Consider the following 15113-nt stretch of genomic DNA (forward strand, 5'->3'; position numbering starts at 1 on the left):
GGAAGGAGTGGGAGGGACATGGCCAGTTTCTCTGCCCTCAGTTTGCTGTGGGTCCTCAGGCCCAGGTCTAGGCTTCCCTGGATTGACTGCCAAGGCAAGAGAGAGAGAGGCAGAGAGACACCCTACCCCTCAGACCTCTCCTAGCCAGAGAACAGAACTGCGGGGACCAGCACTGAGGTCAGGTGGCTGGGGGGTCTGAACCAGGATGAGCCGTGCTGCACGGGAGAGGGGGTGAGTCATTTAGAGTGACTGTGGACACTGCTGAGCACACAAGGCCAGTGAAGGAGGAGCTGGTCCTTCAAAGAATGCTGGGAGTATTCGTGTGGGGAGGTGGAGGGGGGTGGCAGGGGAAGGGATGCAATCCTGGAAAAGGTGGCATTTCCTAGGGAAATGGACACAGCAGAGAAGCCAAAGACAGGGCTGTGTTAGTTGACCCTGAGTCATCCTTGGTGACCAGGCACAAACCCACCATCTTCCCAAGAGGCCCTGGGCAAGTGGTCAGCAGCCCAAACACAAAGACTTCCTTCCCAGATGCCTTCCTTCCCGGTGGAGAATTGGTCTCTCGTGAGCCCATTGCACTTTATAGCACCCAAAGCACTTCCGAGTTTACAGTGGGCCCCACTTCTGTTACTTGACCCTGTTGAGCATACACTTGTTCCATTCTACAGACTGGAGAAACTGAGACCAGGGGAGGGGAAGCCAGGATCTCCTGTTGCTCGAGAACATATCCTCATTATTGGCCACAGAGCCTGAAATGCCACTATCACGCATCATCCTTGGGGGTCAGCACTGGCCCTCCTTTATACTCTGTCCATCAGACAGTGAAAATAGGGGGATTTCTCCCTCTCTCTCTCATGCTCCCGTCCAGGCAAAGACGGCTGTGGGTCAAGACAGGACATAAGCACTGCAGACAGGGAACAGAAACAGATGTAGACACAGTACTTATAGGGACCAACAGTGCATCCTCACACATCTGGTCATTGTTCCCATCTGTGCCCCACGTGTCCACATGTGTGGACACCTATACCCACTGCCTGCCCCTCCCCTGTCCCCAGGAGGCTCACCAAGTCCACCCTTCTGCTGATCCCCCTGTTTGGAGTACACTACATCATGTTCGCCTTCTTTCCCGACAACTTTAAGGCTGAAGTGAAAATGGTCTTTGAGCTCGTCGTGGGGTCTTTCCAGGTATGACCTGTCACCTTAAGGCTGCGTTCTTCTCTGGGCTTTAAGGGAATTCACCTGGGGTCTTGGCCCCTTGCCACTGGACTCCAATCTTTTTATCGTAATAAGTATTGATTAAAAACCTACTGTATGCTTAGCCTTTTGCTTAACCAGGGGAACACAGCAGGGGGGAGGGGGAGGGCTGGGGGCTCCCAGGGTCTGCCTACCTCACCTCTCCTGCTCCCTTCCTCTCCAGGGTTTTGTGGTCGCCATCCTCTACTGCTTCCTCAATGGCGAGGTAAGCCCCTCCCAGACCTTGGAGGCCAGGGAGCAGAACTCTGGTAGCCCCAGTGTCCAGAAACACTGATGGGATGTGCAGAGCAAAGAAGGGTCAAACTTTGCTACTCCAAGTGTGGTCCTCAGACTAGTAAATCAGTGATGGCACCTCCGACCTTGTTTAAAATGATGATTTCTGGGCCCACCCCAGGCCTCTGACTTTGCATCTGCTTTTTAAGAAAACCTCAGGGAAGGAGGGTACAGCCCAGAGGTAGAGTGCATGCCTAGTGTGCTTGAGGTCCTGGGTTCAATCTCCAGTACCTCAACTAAAGTTAAATAAATAAACCTAACCCCCCACCCCCAACAAACAAACAAACAAACAAGAAAACTTCAGGGGATTCATGTGCACATCAGAGTTTGAGAAGTGCTGTGTGAGGGGGCTGTGTGCAGAGTGAGTGGGGATGGGTGGAGGCAGCAAGTGGAGGTTGAGTCATGGTGGAGCCCTGCTTACTAAACACAGAAATCTACTTGGATGAGCTTAAGTGAGCTAGAGGGCAGGGATGAGAAGATGGGGATACAGCCACCTCCAGGCAGCATTCCTCTCCCTCTCGGGACAGCATTCGCTGATCCTCTCTGGCTCTCACCTCCCCCAACTCCAGTCCCTTGATTTGACCTGGCTTCTAGGAGGTCCCAACTCTGCACAGGCCAAGGTAGCATCCAATCTCTCAAAACAGACTCTCCAAGAGGACATGACTGGTTGGCTCCCACCCTAAATGGGGTGCAGCCCAATCAGCTGTGCAGGCTTCCTAGGGGCGGGTCTGACCACCCTCCCTTCTCCCAGGTGCAGGCAGAGCTGCGGCGGAAGTGGCGGCGCTGGCACCTGCAGGGTGTCCTGGGCTGGGACCCCAAATACCAGCAACCATCCGGAGGCAGCAACGGGGCCACGTGCAGCACGCAAGTCTCTATGCTGACCCGTGTCAGCCCTGGCGCGCGCCGCTCCTCCAGCTTCCAGGCCGAAGTCTCCCTGGTCTGACCACCAGGAGCCCAGGGGCCCAGGGCGGCCCTTCCCACCCACACCCATACACCCCGCGCGGCACCGGGGACAAAGGCCTGACCAGGCGAGGTCAGTTCCAGGCTCGGAGGCTGCCCAGGCCCCCAGATCACTGTCCAGACTCCCCAGGAGAACGCTGCCCTTGTGCCAGCCTGGGGAAAGGAGGGTGCATAGGTGAAGGAGCACTGAGAGCTCCTACCTGGAAGACGCAGAGTGGAGCTCAGTCTTCAGATTCCACCCGCTAAATGCCCCCTTTGCCAATCAAGGGCAAGAAATCTGCATACCCTCACCTGACTCCACCCCCTGGTAGCTCATGATTCATCTGAGGAAGGCAACCGCCCATCCCCAGACAATGCACGTGGGAACATGATGTGATCTGAGGGCACAAAGGTCTTGCCTGGAACGGTTACCTGCCACCACCACCTCGACAGTGCCTGAAGCTCTACCATTGCTGCCAAGTTCCTCTGGGTTAAGCATCATCATTCAGGCATCTCTCCAAAGATGCAGTCTCTGCCTGGAATGCCTCCTCACAGCAGCCAGCAAATCGAGATGAAAGAGTTTTTCTGCCTCTGGCAGATGCCAGGCCCAGTTGTAACAGGGAATTTTAGTTAGAGGAGGGCAGCTATCTCCACAGTCCCTGCTGAAATGGAGTGGTCCCGGGACGGCTGCAGCAATTTGAGGAGACTGCCACCAGCCCTACCCATCTCTCTGGGCTGTGGGAACTGCCCTTGGCTGCCCACCTACGTGCCAACTATTAGAAGCAGGCTCAGAGGTGTGCACTCATGGACTCCTTAATCCTCATATCAACCCAGCAAGGCAGGAACTACCGTCCCTATTTCACAGATCAGGAAAGTGAGCCTCACAGCGAGCAGGTACCTCACCTTATCACGCAGACAGGATTTGAACTCAGATCTTGCTGATGGGAAAGTGAAAGCACAGTCTCTAACTACTTTCATATACTGTAACAAGCTGGATCCTCTTGGTTATTTGTATTACCACTGATATTATTACCACCACCCCCACAACCCCATCCCCACCGCACCCTCCCGGGAGTGTGGCAGAAGAGTCCTCTGGTCCATGCATCATCTGGACAAGAGCCTGGTGGTCATGTCCTGTGTCTGACTGCACCTTTGTGGCCACACAGCTCCCTACCCACACCCCAGCCAGAAGATCCCCTCGGGACTGCAAACAGGCTTGTGCAACAATAAACACTGGGTTGGACTGACTGGTTTTCCTAGTGGTTGCTGTTCCCATGTGGGTTAAAATGGAAACCAGCTTCCAGCTTGCAGCCATCTCCCCCTATTCTGAGGAAGACTGGTCCAAAACACCACTGGAGCCAGACACCATCACCCCTCTGGCTTCCATATGAAAAACACAGGTCTAAGGGCTTTCAACTCACATCTTGTTGAGTGGTACCCTCTGTCCTCTGAGTGTGGTGAAGTTATACCCTGTCCTCATGGTGTCTCCCTACCCCCTAAATCCAAGCAAGAAGAGACATTTCTATTCTTGGATCAAGACAAAACAGCCAACAGAGTTGTGTGCAACCCCAGAAATGGTTACATGTGGGTACCTACACCCAAGGAGCACATGGGGTGTGAGATGACCAGGGTGCCACCGTCCAGGGTTCAGCCAAGAGGAGGTATATGGAGGACAGACTAATGTCACCAAAACAGAGACAATACAGCTAGTAAACAGGTTTAGACACTGAGGCTGGAGGCTGAAGACGATGATGCCAGTCAGCAAGAGAGTCTTCAGAGCCACTGCTCCAGCTGACCTCCCTGGGTTTCCCTCCCTGCAAACTTCCTGCCTGGACCCAGCCCATCCATCACCGTGCCTGAAATCCCACCATTAGTGAGTTATGTCTAGGGAGAGAAGCAAAGTTATCAGCCAGGAGGGTGGAAAGTGAATAAAACATAGAGAGACCCAGACAGGGACAAAAGAAGGGAGGACAGAAATGGGGCCCTGTCTGGGAGGTAGCAGGAGATGAAAAGCCCCTCAGGAAGAGTGGAGGGCATTCAGGAATGGGGAGAAGCTGAGACACTGTCCGAGGCCTGCAGGTTGGGAGCAGAGTGGAGGTGACCAAGAGCTGAATTTCTCCTGCACCCCCTCTTCTCTCCAGCTCCCTCTCCTGCCTTGTAGGGCACTGTGCCACAAGACCAGCTCATCTCTATCGCCACCTGGTGGCTGCCTCAAGGACTTCACCACGGTTGGCCTTAGGGACCCAAGCATCTGATGACACAGAGGGCAGGCCTCTCTCCTCAGCTCCATTTCAGAGCAAGATACAAGGGCCAGGAGGTGGTGAGGACAAAGGACTGATGACCCCAGAGACAGCCTGGGATTAGGGAGACAGAACCTGGCCCTCAGACCAAGGCTCCTGTCCTTGTGGCACAGTGATCCCTGCACCAGCCCCAGCTTTGGCCCAGGTAGAACCAGACCTCTGGTTGCCCACAGGCTAGGCCCTGGCCCTTGACCAAGCCTGACCCCAGGTCCCGAGGGCAAAGCCCAGTTAACTCAGGTGGCCTCCCCTCTGGGAAGACAAGGTGCCCCCCACCATGCCAGCCACCATGTGGATGATTCTTCCCACTCTGAGGTGAGCAGACTGCCTGCAGAATGGATAAGGTGCATCTTCCTGGGTGAAGGCTTGTCCCTGAGGACTTGGTAGAAGTCTCCATATCCCAAAGGGGCATGAGAGATAACAGGGACACCTGAATCTGGGCCAGCAGATGCTGGGGGCCCTTGGCAGCAGGAACCCAGTGGGGACTTGTTAAATGAGGCCAAGGGAATGAGGGTGGGTTTGAGACAGGCCACTTTGGCTGCTGAGAAGGGCCCCAGGAGAAGGCAAAGGGAAAGCTCCCAGTCCATCATCCAGGTGAGGGAGGGCCTGGTTAGGGACACGCTGAAGGTAGTGTCTGTAGGACATCTGGGGAGAAGCCCTAAGGCTGTTGGAATCAGGACCTAAAGAGACAGGGCTGGCAGGAGATAGGGAGACCAGGGCCGCCTCTGGGGTGTCCAGGGAGTCTGTATCTCCTGGCATCTCCAGCTGGCAGGCGGGGCCAGGTTGGGTGAGGAGTTGTCAGTGCCTACATTCCCACCACTTGCCCAGGGCCTGTTTTAATGAGCAATGACCTGACCACCACCCCCGCCTTTGTGGGAACAGGAACTGCTCTTATCTCTCCTGGGGGAGGGGGCCAGAGCCACAGCTGGCAGTAATTAAACACCCTGATCAGGCCAGGGATGGCTGAGATATTAATAGCCAAGAGTCGACCGCCCTGGAGACGCAGCCTTTCAGGAAGAGGGAGAGTAACCTCTGAAGTCATGGGGATGAGTCAGGAGGCCATCCTGGCAATGCCCCATCCCCCATGCACGACAAATAAAGTCCAGAGAAGAGAAGGAACTTGCTTGGGATTGCCAGCAAGTCATTGGTATAGCCCAGCCTTGAATCCGGTTCTCAGTCCCAGAACCTGCCTCATTATATGAACTGTCATAGGTGTCATGGGTGTGCCCTGTGTGTAAACAGCAAAGTAGAACAAGTTGGTGACCCTGAATCTTTACTGTCTTCATTTTAAATATCTTTTTTATAAATAAATCATTTTTATTGGGGGCAGGTAAATTAGGTTTTGTTTATTTATTTTAATGGAGGTACTGGGGATTGAATCCAGGACCTCATGCATGCTAAGCACACACACTACCACTGAGCTATACTCTCCCTATTGTCTTTATTTTGAAATCCAGGTATTTTTTATTCATTTTGTATTTTTACAATAGGTTTGCTTTTTTACAATATTACATTAAAATATTCTTTATCCTGATTACCTGCTGAGTTTTTTGGGGGGGGCGGATAATTAGGTTTATTTATTTATTGTTAAACAGAGGTACTGGGGACTGAACCCAGGACCTCGTGCATGCTAAGCATGCGCTCTACCACTGAGCTATATACCCTTTCCCTGATTACCTACTGAGTTTTTTGCAACCCCCTTAAATTTTGCATCCAAGGACAATGCCTCACTTGCCTCACCCTAGTCCCTGCCCAGCTCCCAGAGGTCCTAGCATCTCTGAGCCCATGACGTTGGCATGGAAAAAACTCTGAAGACTCTGAACCAGCCTCTACGTGCCCCAGAGGGAAGGGGTCCTACCATGGTGATGCCCACTAGAAGTAGGGAGCTCCAGGGTTAATTCAGCAGCTCAACAATGTCAACACAGACCTAAATGGTTTCTACCTGTCCCCTCTGCCATCCTCAGTATGTTGACTTTTGTCTGCAGACTTATCCCCTCCTGACTGCAAGATGGTTGCTGCTGCCCCAGGCATCATGTTCTCACAGAACCCTATTCTCTGGCAGGGGGGGAGATTGCTTCCTGTCTGTCTCCTTTTGTCAGGAAGATAAGCTATCCCAGAACCCGCCTTCTGTGCACTTTCCTCAGGCTCCTTGGCCAGGACTAGGTCACATACCCAAGCCCTGGCTGCAAGAGAGAACCAAGCTTCCAGAGGGAGGTTGCTTTGATAAGGAAGAAGGATTCATCTGATAAGGGAGGACAGCTGTTGAGTAGGCAGCCAAGAGACTGACTCTTAGTCTCCTTTTGGACAGCTCTTTGGGTAAGTATTGGACCTTTCAGATTTCCTCCACCTGAGTCTGGTCGTCATAGTGCAGTCATAGTTTAGGGAAGGAAACGGAAAACACTCTAGGTCTTTTGTGTAGAAAGAGACTGAACATAGGAAATTAAACCTATAAAGGTTTGGAGAAACAGAAGCTAGGGCACACCTAGCCTCATGGTCACACCACCCTAGCTGCCACCTTGTAGGAAATTATTGCCAATGTCCTAGTTGCACAGCCATTAAGCTGGTGACAAGGAAGTGGAAAGAACACAATGTCCTGTGGCTGCAAAAGCTCACGTCTGCCAGACCCCACGCAGCAGCCACTGCACTGCAGGAAGAGTGGCCTCCATCTCCCTTCCACCACCCAGCTCTGACCGGCAGCACTTCCCTCTCAGTTGCACCCAGATCTCCGGCAGCAAGGGGGTCTGGGAAAGGTAATCTTTAGTCTTCTAGCCCCCACAGCACGGGGCATATGAAGAGGCTGGAGAGGGAGGCCGAGTTCTTATAGACAATTTTAGCACAGATGTTCAGGTGGCCTTGAAGCCTGAGTCCCCAGAAAGCAGAGCCTGCCACCAGGAAACAGGAAGAAGGGACAGAGAAATGTGACACAGGGAAATAGAGAAAGCCAAAATCCAAGTAAGTTACTGAGCTGGTCACTGCTCTGCCAACAGGAACTCATGTTCACCGAGGAGGGGGCAGAACATACCTCCGGATCGTCCTCTTGAGGGACAGGAGAGCAGTAGCCACTGGCCTCCACCATCTGGGGCTCGAGGTATGCCCATGGCAATGCCCTCAGACTTCTAGGGGTGATGGGCCTGCATGTCAGTGCGTCCCAGCAGGTATCACACACCATGACGCCAGAGGGACTAGGGTAGAAAGTGAGAGCTGTGCGGTACAGCTGAGGTGGGGAACGGTCCTGTCATTCCTGCAGGAACTGGCAAATGTAGGTGCAGAGGATCCAAGGCAGACAGTCCAGTACAGGTGGCCTCCTGGAGGCAGAGAGGAGGAACCTGGCACAGAGCTAGGCTAGTCTCTTCTTTTAGGATCTTGGTGGCTGCGTGCTCGCAGCTCATGAGCTCGTAGCCTGTTCTCTTGGCCAGGGCTCCACCTGGGTTCACTCTGACTCCTCCAGTCTCAGCCGTGCCTCCATCCAGCCTTGGGGGTGAGCTGCCCTCACCAAACCACTGGCCATGGCAGTGCCAATACAGGCCCACCAGTCCCAACTCAGCCACATTCTCCATGCTCCATGGGGCACACAGGGACTTCTGGACACTTCCAGGCCTCTGGGAGCTGAGGAAGGCTTGCCAGAAGGGGCACACTCCAACCTTCTTGCCATCAAGTGTGTAGCTCCACCATTTTTACCCAGCAGGGCCATCTGAGGCCCACAGGCTGCCTAGGGGGGCTGTCTTTCAATGCAGAGTGGGACACCTGCCCCTTCCATCTTCAGCTTTCAGTCTCTGTTCAAGATTTCGTCCCAGAGGATGAGACCTGGACCCATGTCCAAGAGATGCGTCTCCTCCTCTTTCCACCACTCCTCCACTGGGGGGGGGGAGCAGTGCTTTCCTCCCTCTGCCTCTATCCTCCCTTCTCCCCAAAACAGGTTCACCTGTCCTCACCCTTCCCCAGTCGTGATGGTGGAGGGGCTTCAGAGTCCAATTTCAGGGTTTAGGGGCTGAGAATTACTTTAGTTTAATAATTTCAAAGTATTAACGTCACTGTATTCGTTCAGTAGATAGTTACTGAGAACTGACTGGGTGCACAGGTCAAAGCAGCAGTGACCACAGCAGAGGCCCTGCCCTCCCAGAGCTGATCCTCTAATGAAAAAACTGATAATAAATGAGTAAGATTATAGAAGAAAGAAGGCAGGAAGGCGGGCTAGGGTAAGGGGTGCTCTGTTGGTTGGGGTGGTTGGAGGATGTCTCCCCACGGGGTGACAGTGGAGCAGGGACAGGTCATTCCCCTTTCCCGGTAATCAGAGAATTTTAAACCATATACGTCAGAACTGGGGCCCAGAGACCTTGAGGTCCAGGTCAAAACATCCAGTCCCCTGCCTCTGCAGGAGCAGCGTGGACAGTATGTGAGAACCACGTCCTAGGGCTTGGGGCCTCTGTGCCATCCAGACCTCCCTTAGGTAGGGGCTTCAGAGACCACTGCTTGTCAAAGTCACCAGGAGAGGATGCCTGCCTGGACTTGGTGAGGGTGGTTCCCTGGGGCTACGATGCAGCAGTGACCTGGGCCCACAGACTCCTGGGCTTGGGGCCAAGAGGTCCCCCTACCGCCGGCTCAGTGTCCTCTATGCCAAGTGACAGAGAACAGGCAGCTCTTGAAAAGACTAATATTTACTCTTCAAATGGGTGCTGGCACAGGCTGTTTCCTGCAACTGGAGTCTGGCTCACCCCGTGGGATGGACACCACAGGAGGCACTCTGGGAGATAGGCAGATGTCCCCGCGGACACCAGCATCCCAGATGAGACGATGTCTTTGAGATGGGGACAGCATGCTCTAAGGTCCCATCCGATACATCTCATCTCTGCTTGTATACCTTCATGATGGAGCGCTCGCTGCCTCCCCCAGCCCTGCTGGACAGCTCTGTGAGAAAGTCCATCCTCATTCTGGCCCTGGTTCCCACCCCTGGGGCTTCAGAACATATGCCTGGAACAACCCCTCAGGGCAATAATGGTCCTAGTCACCTTCATGCCTCCCAGCCTCATCTCCCTCCAGTTTCACTTCCCCAGATGCACACAACTGGCTCTGTGGCCAGAAGGCTATTTCTGGGGTGGAAGACCTGGCCTTGGGTGCACCTCTGTCCGCCTGCAGCTGTGTATTCTTTGTCCCCGAGAGCCCTGCAGCTGAGTGCTGCACGTGGGAAAGAATCTCCGCCAGGAAACTACTGGTCAGACGGCCTAAATCTGGGAAGGATAGAGTCCCCAGTGGCCAGAGCCAGCTCCCGCCCATCTGCATTCCCTCTTGTAGCCCCTTCCTGCTTTCTCCCCTCCCCACACCATGGGTCCCAGAAGCCCCTGCCCATTACAGCCCCTGGCCTTGACTTCAGTCCCCTCACCCCATCACCCATTGGACTCTCTGGCAGTAGGTGTGGCTTTGGAGGCCCTCAGAGGCAGACCCTCTCTGCCTCCTCAAGTCCAGCCAGGGCTGGGCATGCAGGGAAAGATCTCCAGAGGCAATGCAGGCCCCCTGGTTCTCCCAAGGCTCTCAGAACTGGCTGCTGGCTCTAGCCAGCCCTCTTTTTCTTTTTCTTTTTTTTTAAATTCCGTATTATCTCCATACCTAATCCCCAAGCTCCTGTCCCCTTGTAGGCAACCATTCAAATGAATTTAACAAGTATCTTTTGGAATATGTGCTTACAAGATATTTTATCATTTTGTGCGCATATGTTTCTGATCGTATAAATGCTATTTTTCACTCAGTTCTACGTTTTGAAGACCCATCCATGCTGCTCCGTGACATCTAAATCTGGTACTTCTGCCTCCTGCCTGCTGCTCCACAGTGAGCCTGCACACTTTATCTGTCCATGGTAGACACACAGACTGCTTTCTGCCAACACAATTAATGCTTCAGTAAACACTTCTCTTCATACATATCCCCTTAAGGATCTGTGTAAGAATTTCCAGGGAATATCTAAGCAGGAGTGAAGTTTCCACGTCATAAGGTGTGTGCACACTGAATCTGGGCAGGCAGCTGTGTTTGCTAGGGCCGCCATGACAAAGCACCACAGTCTGAGTGGATGAAAGAACAAATTTATTTTCTCACATCTCTGGAGGCTAGAAATTGGAGATCAAGATGTCAGTAGGGATGGTTTCTTCTCAGTCCTCTCTTCTTGGCTTGCAGATGGCCACTTTCCCCTCTGTGTCCTAATCTCTTCTCAAAAGGACACCAGTCATATCGGATTTGGGCCCATCCATATGACCTTCTCATTTTTTACCTTAATCACCTCTTTAAAGACCCTATCTCCAAATACAGTCCCATTTTGAGGTACTAGAGGGTAGGACTTCAACGTATTAATCTGGGGAAGACACAGTTCAGCCTACAACAGCAGCACTGCTCTTCAGATGGGCTGTGCACGAAGTCCTCTACCCCAACACTGTCTCCAGTACTTGGTGCCACTTAGCTTTCTAAGTTTTGCCAAACTAATAGGCGTAAGGTGATACCTTACTATTGTTTTAATGTGTATTTCACTGTATTTCTAATGATTTTCAATATCTTCATATGCTTATTAGCTTTCTGAGGTTTCTCGTCTGCAAATTGTCTGCTTGTTTTCCTACTGAAGTTGCTGTCTTTCTTGATGGTTTAAGGAATTGCTTGTATATTCATCCCTTACTGGTTTCAGACGTTGTAAATGTCTTCTTCCATTCTTTTAACTTTGCCCATGAAATCCTTATTTGTACGGCATCAAATTCATCAATCATTTCGCCTTAAGGATTGTGCCTGTGATGTTTTTGTTTAAGAAGCACTTTTCCAACCCAGGTCACAGACATTCTCCTTCATGTTCTCCAAGGAACTGCATAGTTTTTACTCTGCACATCTGATCCAGCAATGTCTTAGAGCTGACTCAGCAGAGCCAGGTGCACTCAGGCGGGACCCCTTCCTCTCTGAGTTTCACTCCTCTGCTGGTGCTACCCGAGCCAGGCACTTCTGCTACCTGGCCCTACAGGCCCCACATGGGGTAGAGCCTGAGAAAAAGGCAGGTAATTCATCACCCTGAACTGGCACCCAGCCCTCCTGGCACAGAAAGGGTGCCCTTCAAGGGCCAAGATCCCTTTTTATTCTTCGTGGGTGCTGCCAAGTGGTAGATGGCACCTTGTTCTCAGCCCAGGGGACGGAGCTCTGGGCTACACTGTCCCTGGCTGCCTAGGATAGGCCTTAGTTTCCCCACTTGAATCAGATGGCACCTACAGGCTCTTCCAACACCCAAATCCCAGAACTCAATAATTGAGACACTTATTTTGGAAGCCTTTGCCCTCATCCAAAAGATCTTCATTCAGGACAGACAGTGGAGAGATGCTTGGAGTGTGCCTTTCCCCATGTGTGGTTAGAGCACGGTCAGCAGAGGTTGGTGCATTTATTTCCTTTCTGGGAGTTTTATTAGGAACGACCGGGCAAAACAGCACAGTCCCTGGGCTGGGAACCTGACGACGCGCCCCCTGGTGGCCATTTTCTGACAGAGACAAAAACTTACCTCACCTTCAGGGTAAGGACGGAAGCTCAGAGGCTGGAGCAGGGAAAATACCTACTCAGGGGCACACAGCCGGGCAGGAGCAGAGCCTGCAGAGAAGGCAGTCCTCCCAGCCCCCAGGGCAGCACTGCAATTGCCATTTTGGTTTTTCCAACATTCCATTTTGGTCTTCCCTGGACCCATGATTGCATTCCAGAGTCTGGGGATTGATGCTGAAGACTATTTGAGCCCTAGCACCTGCCTAGACTTCACTGAACAAGAGGACCTGAATTTCACTTCCCTTAACACAATCGCCTCCATTGTGCCAGGCCCACATCACCCCATCTAGGAAAATGGACCCATAACTCAGAATTTTTTCACGTATAAGTACAAACACGCAAGTTAATAAGCACCTTAGATTTATTCTCTTCCCATTCTGAAGCCACCTCATTTGATTTATATATACATAGTATATAAATGGCTATACAACATTCTTTACCTACATTAACACAAGTTTAGGCTTTACTGCTGTGTGAAAGTTTGTTAAAACACACTCATTGTTTACTCAAAATAGATCTTTGTTATTGCATGAAAACAGTAAGAAGCTTGTATAACGTGGACAGCAAGCATTCAAAATGAATACACGAAGGAAATGGTTTTTCCCTGGCTAAATAAGCCTCAATCTTTTATGCCCTTAATAGAGAAGTCCATTCAACAAAATAGGATCCTGGGGAGGGGGGTCACATCCTATGAATAATTCATTAAATAACGCTTCTGAAACAATGCCAGCACCATAGAAAGGTTAAAGACGGTCATATGTATCAAGAACAGGGTCGAGGAACAGAATGGATTTGATAATTTTGCCTTAAATAAAAGACGCTTGTGGGCACCAGCTCTGCCATTGGTACACACGGGCAGATGTTTCCATATCCGGCCATTCCCAGATTTACTGACAGGACTTTTCCACAGGCTCTCTGCCAATGATGTTTCCCCAGCAACAGAAGTTTGACACCACTGCTCCGAGATGGGAGAATCAGTGCTCTCCTCATCTGGGTCAGAAACAAGCCATAAGGTTTGGTCCAACCAGGAGAACCTGCCTCTCTGGATCCCGGAGGACCCCATGCCACTGGTATCAAGGGCTTTGTGCCTGGAAGGCAGGAGGCCGGTCCAGGGGAAGGAAGAGAGGCCACAACCTTTCTGGAGTGAAAGCATGAGACCGTTTACACCACAGTACCATAAAGGCCCTCTTTCAGGAAAGGCCAGAAGACGTGCTGTGTGGTGCTACCTGAAGCATGCAGAATCTGCACATACTGGGTGAACAAACGCGAAGCCTTTCTTCTCCTGCACATGAAAGGTGGATGCACCAGGCACCCCCTCCACTACTGCTTTTACACTCCCGACAGCGCGCCAGGCAGGGGAGCCGGCTGACATGACCACCACCTCCCAGAGAAGGGTGCTGGGGCTGACAGGCGGTGACTTGCCCCCTGAGGGGTCAGACCACGTGGAAGAGCTGACCTCCAGGCCTCGCACCAGCTGACCGGGGCTCCTTCCCCACCTCATCTCTCAAGGGCCATCTACTCTCTTTTCCCCCAATTATTAACGCTCATGGTGCAGGCATAGGGCTTCCCTGTACCTGGGCAGGAGTATACGTATACTTGGAATGTGAGCAATGTCGGAACAGGGGTCTGCGCCACATCTGGTGGCCGTAAATTTCCCCTGCTCACCTGCGCTGCCCTGTGGGAGCGGTGGGTTCTCTGAGGGCTGCCTGTCCTGCATGTTACAAGCGGTCGACTCCTTCCAGGAATAGCAAACAGCAGCCCCCACATGTCTTTCAGCAGACAGCCAGCCCCCAGCTCAACTCCCCGCCTCTCCCCTGCCTCCTGCACCCCGAAGAGCCAGCCTGGCTGTGTGCTGGAGCTCCTAGGGGTACATGAGGGAGGGGGCTGGGCCTCAGTATCCGCTCCCTCTCTGAAGCTTCTGGACCCACCCTATCAGTGACAATTAAAGGTGGCTTTCTGTCTCTCCAGAGACTCCAATTTCAGCCTCTGTTTCCAGGACCAGAGTAGCGGGGGGGAAAAGGTGGAAAGAGGCAGGGGAGACCTGAATAGGGGCACCTAGTAAAATAACAGGGAGTTCAAGGTGAGGTTGACAGAAATGATGTTAAATGTTCCAGCTTCAGCTCTCCTTCCAACACCTTTTCCCCTACCCCTTGAAGAACTTTAAAATGTTGGGCCTTGATTCACAGATCAAAGGGATGCAAGCTGAAGAAGCAAAACCAGGAGCCCTTGTCCTCCTTCCTCCTGTTGCAGGCAGTGGGGCCTCTAGTAAAGAGAAGTCTCATCCCAAATATGCCCGCAACTGTCCTGACCCAGGGAAAGAAACCCAAGCATGGCACCTGGCACAGTATGGCTAGCTGAGGAAGGAAAAGCAGAGTCTAGCTGTTTCCTCCTAGCATTCTTGTGGAAGGAGAACCTTTTGGGATTTAGCCCTTTGGTTGGGAAACCAGGCCCGACAGTACTGAGCCACATTACAGCCCGGGCACAGCAGATGGGACATTATACACTCTGATGCTCAAGATCTTGTGGCATGTGATACCAGAAGGCACTGTTAAGGTCTTTCCAGCACTGTTTCATCTACTTCCAGATCTAGCCCTGTGAGGCCGGTTGGGTGGGGAGCATTTAACCACTGAGAAAACAAAGGTGCTAGAACAGCTAAAACAAAGGTCCATGGTGCAGTGAGGGTAACTTCTGTAATGTGAGGTCAAAGATGACACTGGTGCCTACAAAACTCCAGGCCTGAACCAAGTCAACCCTGATCCTGAGATTTCCCTTGGATCAAATCTCCAGAATGCCTTTCCTATCATT

The 15113-nt window shown here is 52.2% G+C and overlaps 1 protein-coding gene across 3 annotated transcripts in view; it reads left to right on the forward strand.

The window, feature by feature from the left end:
• Nucleotides 1-3713, forward strand: part of VIPR1 (vasoactive intestinal peptide receptor 1) — a 32183-nt gene extending 28470 nt beyond the window's left edge. For all 3 annotated transcript variants that reach the window (XM_031686757.2, XM_031686758.2, XM_072941062.1), the window contains 3 exons: nucleotides 1056-1185; nucleotides 1418-1459; nucleotides 2279-3713. In XM_031686757.2, the coding sequence (XP_031542617.1) occupies nucleotides 1056-1185; nucleotides 1418-1459; nucleotides 2279-2470 (364 nt within the window). In that variant the 3' untranslated portion in view covers nucleotides 2471-3713. The remainder of the gene's footprint in view (nucleotides 1-1055; nucleotides 1186-1417; nucleotides 1460-2278) is intronic.
• The last annotated feature ends 11400 nt before the right edge of the window (nucleotides 3714-15113 follow it).

The sequence above is a fragment of the Vicugna pacos genome, chromosome 17 (assembly GCF_048564905.1).
Source record: "Vicugna pacos chromosome 17, VicPac4, whole genome shotgun sequence".
NCBI lineage: Eukaryota > Metazoa > Chordata > Mammalia > Artiodactyla > Camelidae > Vicugna > Vicugna pacos.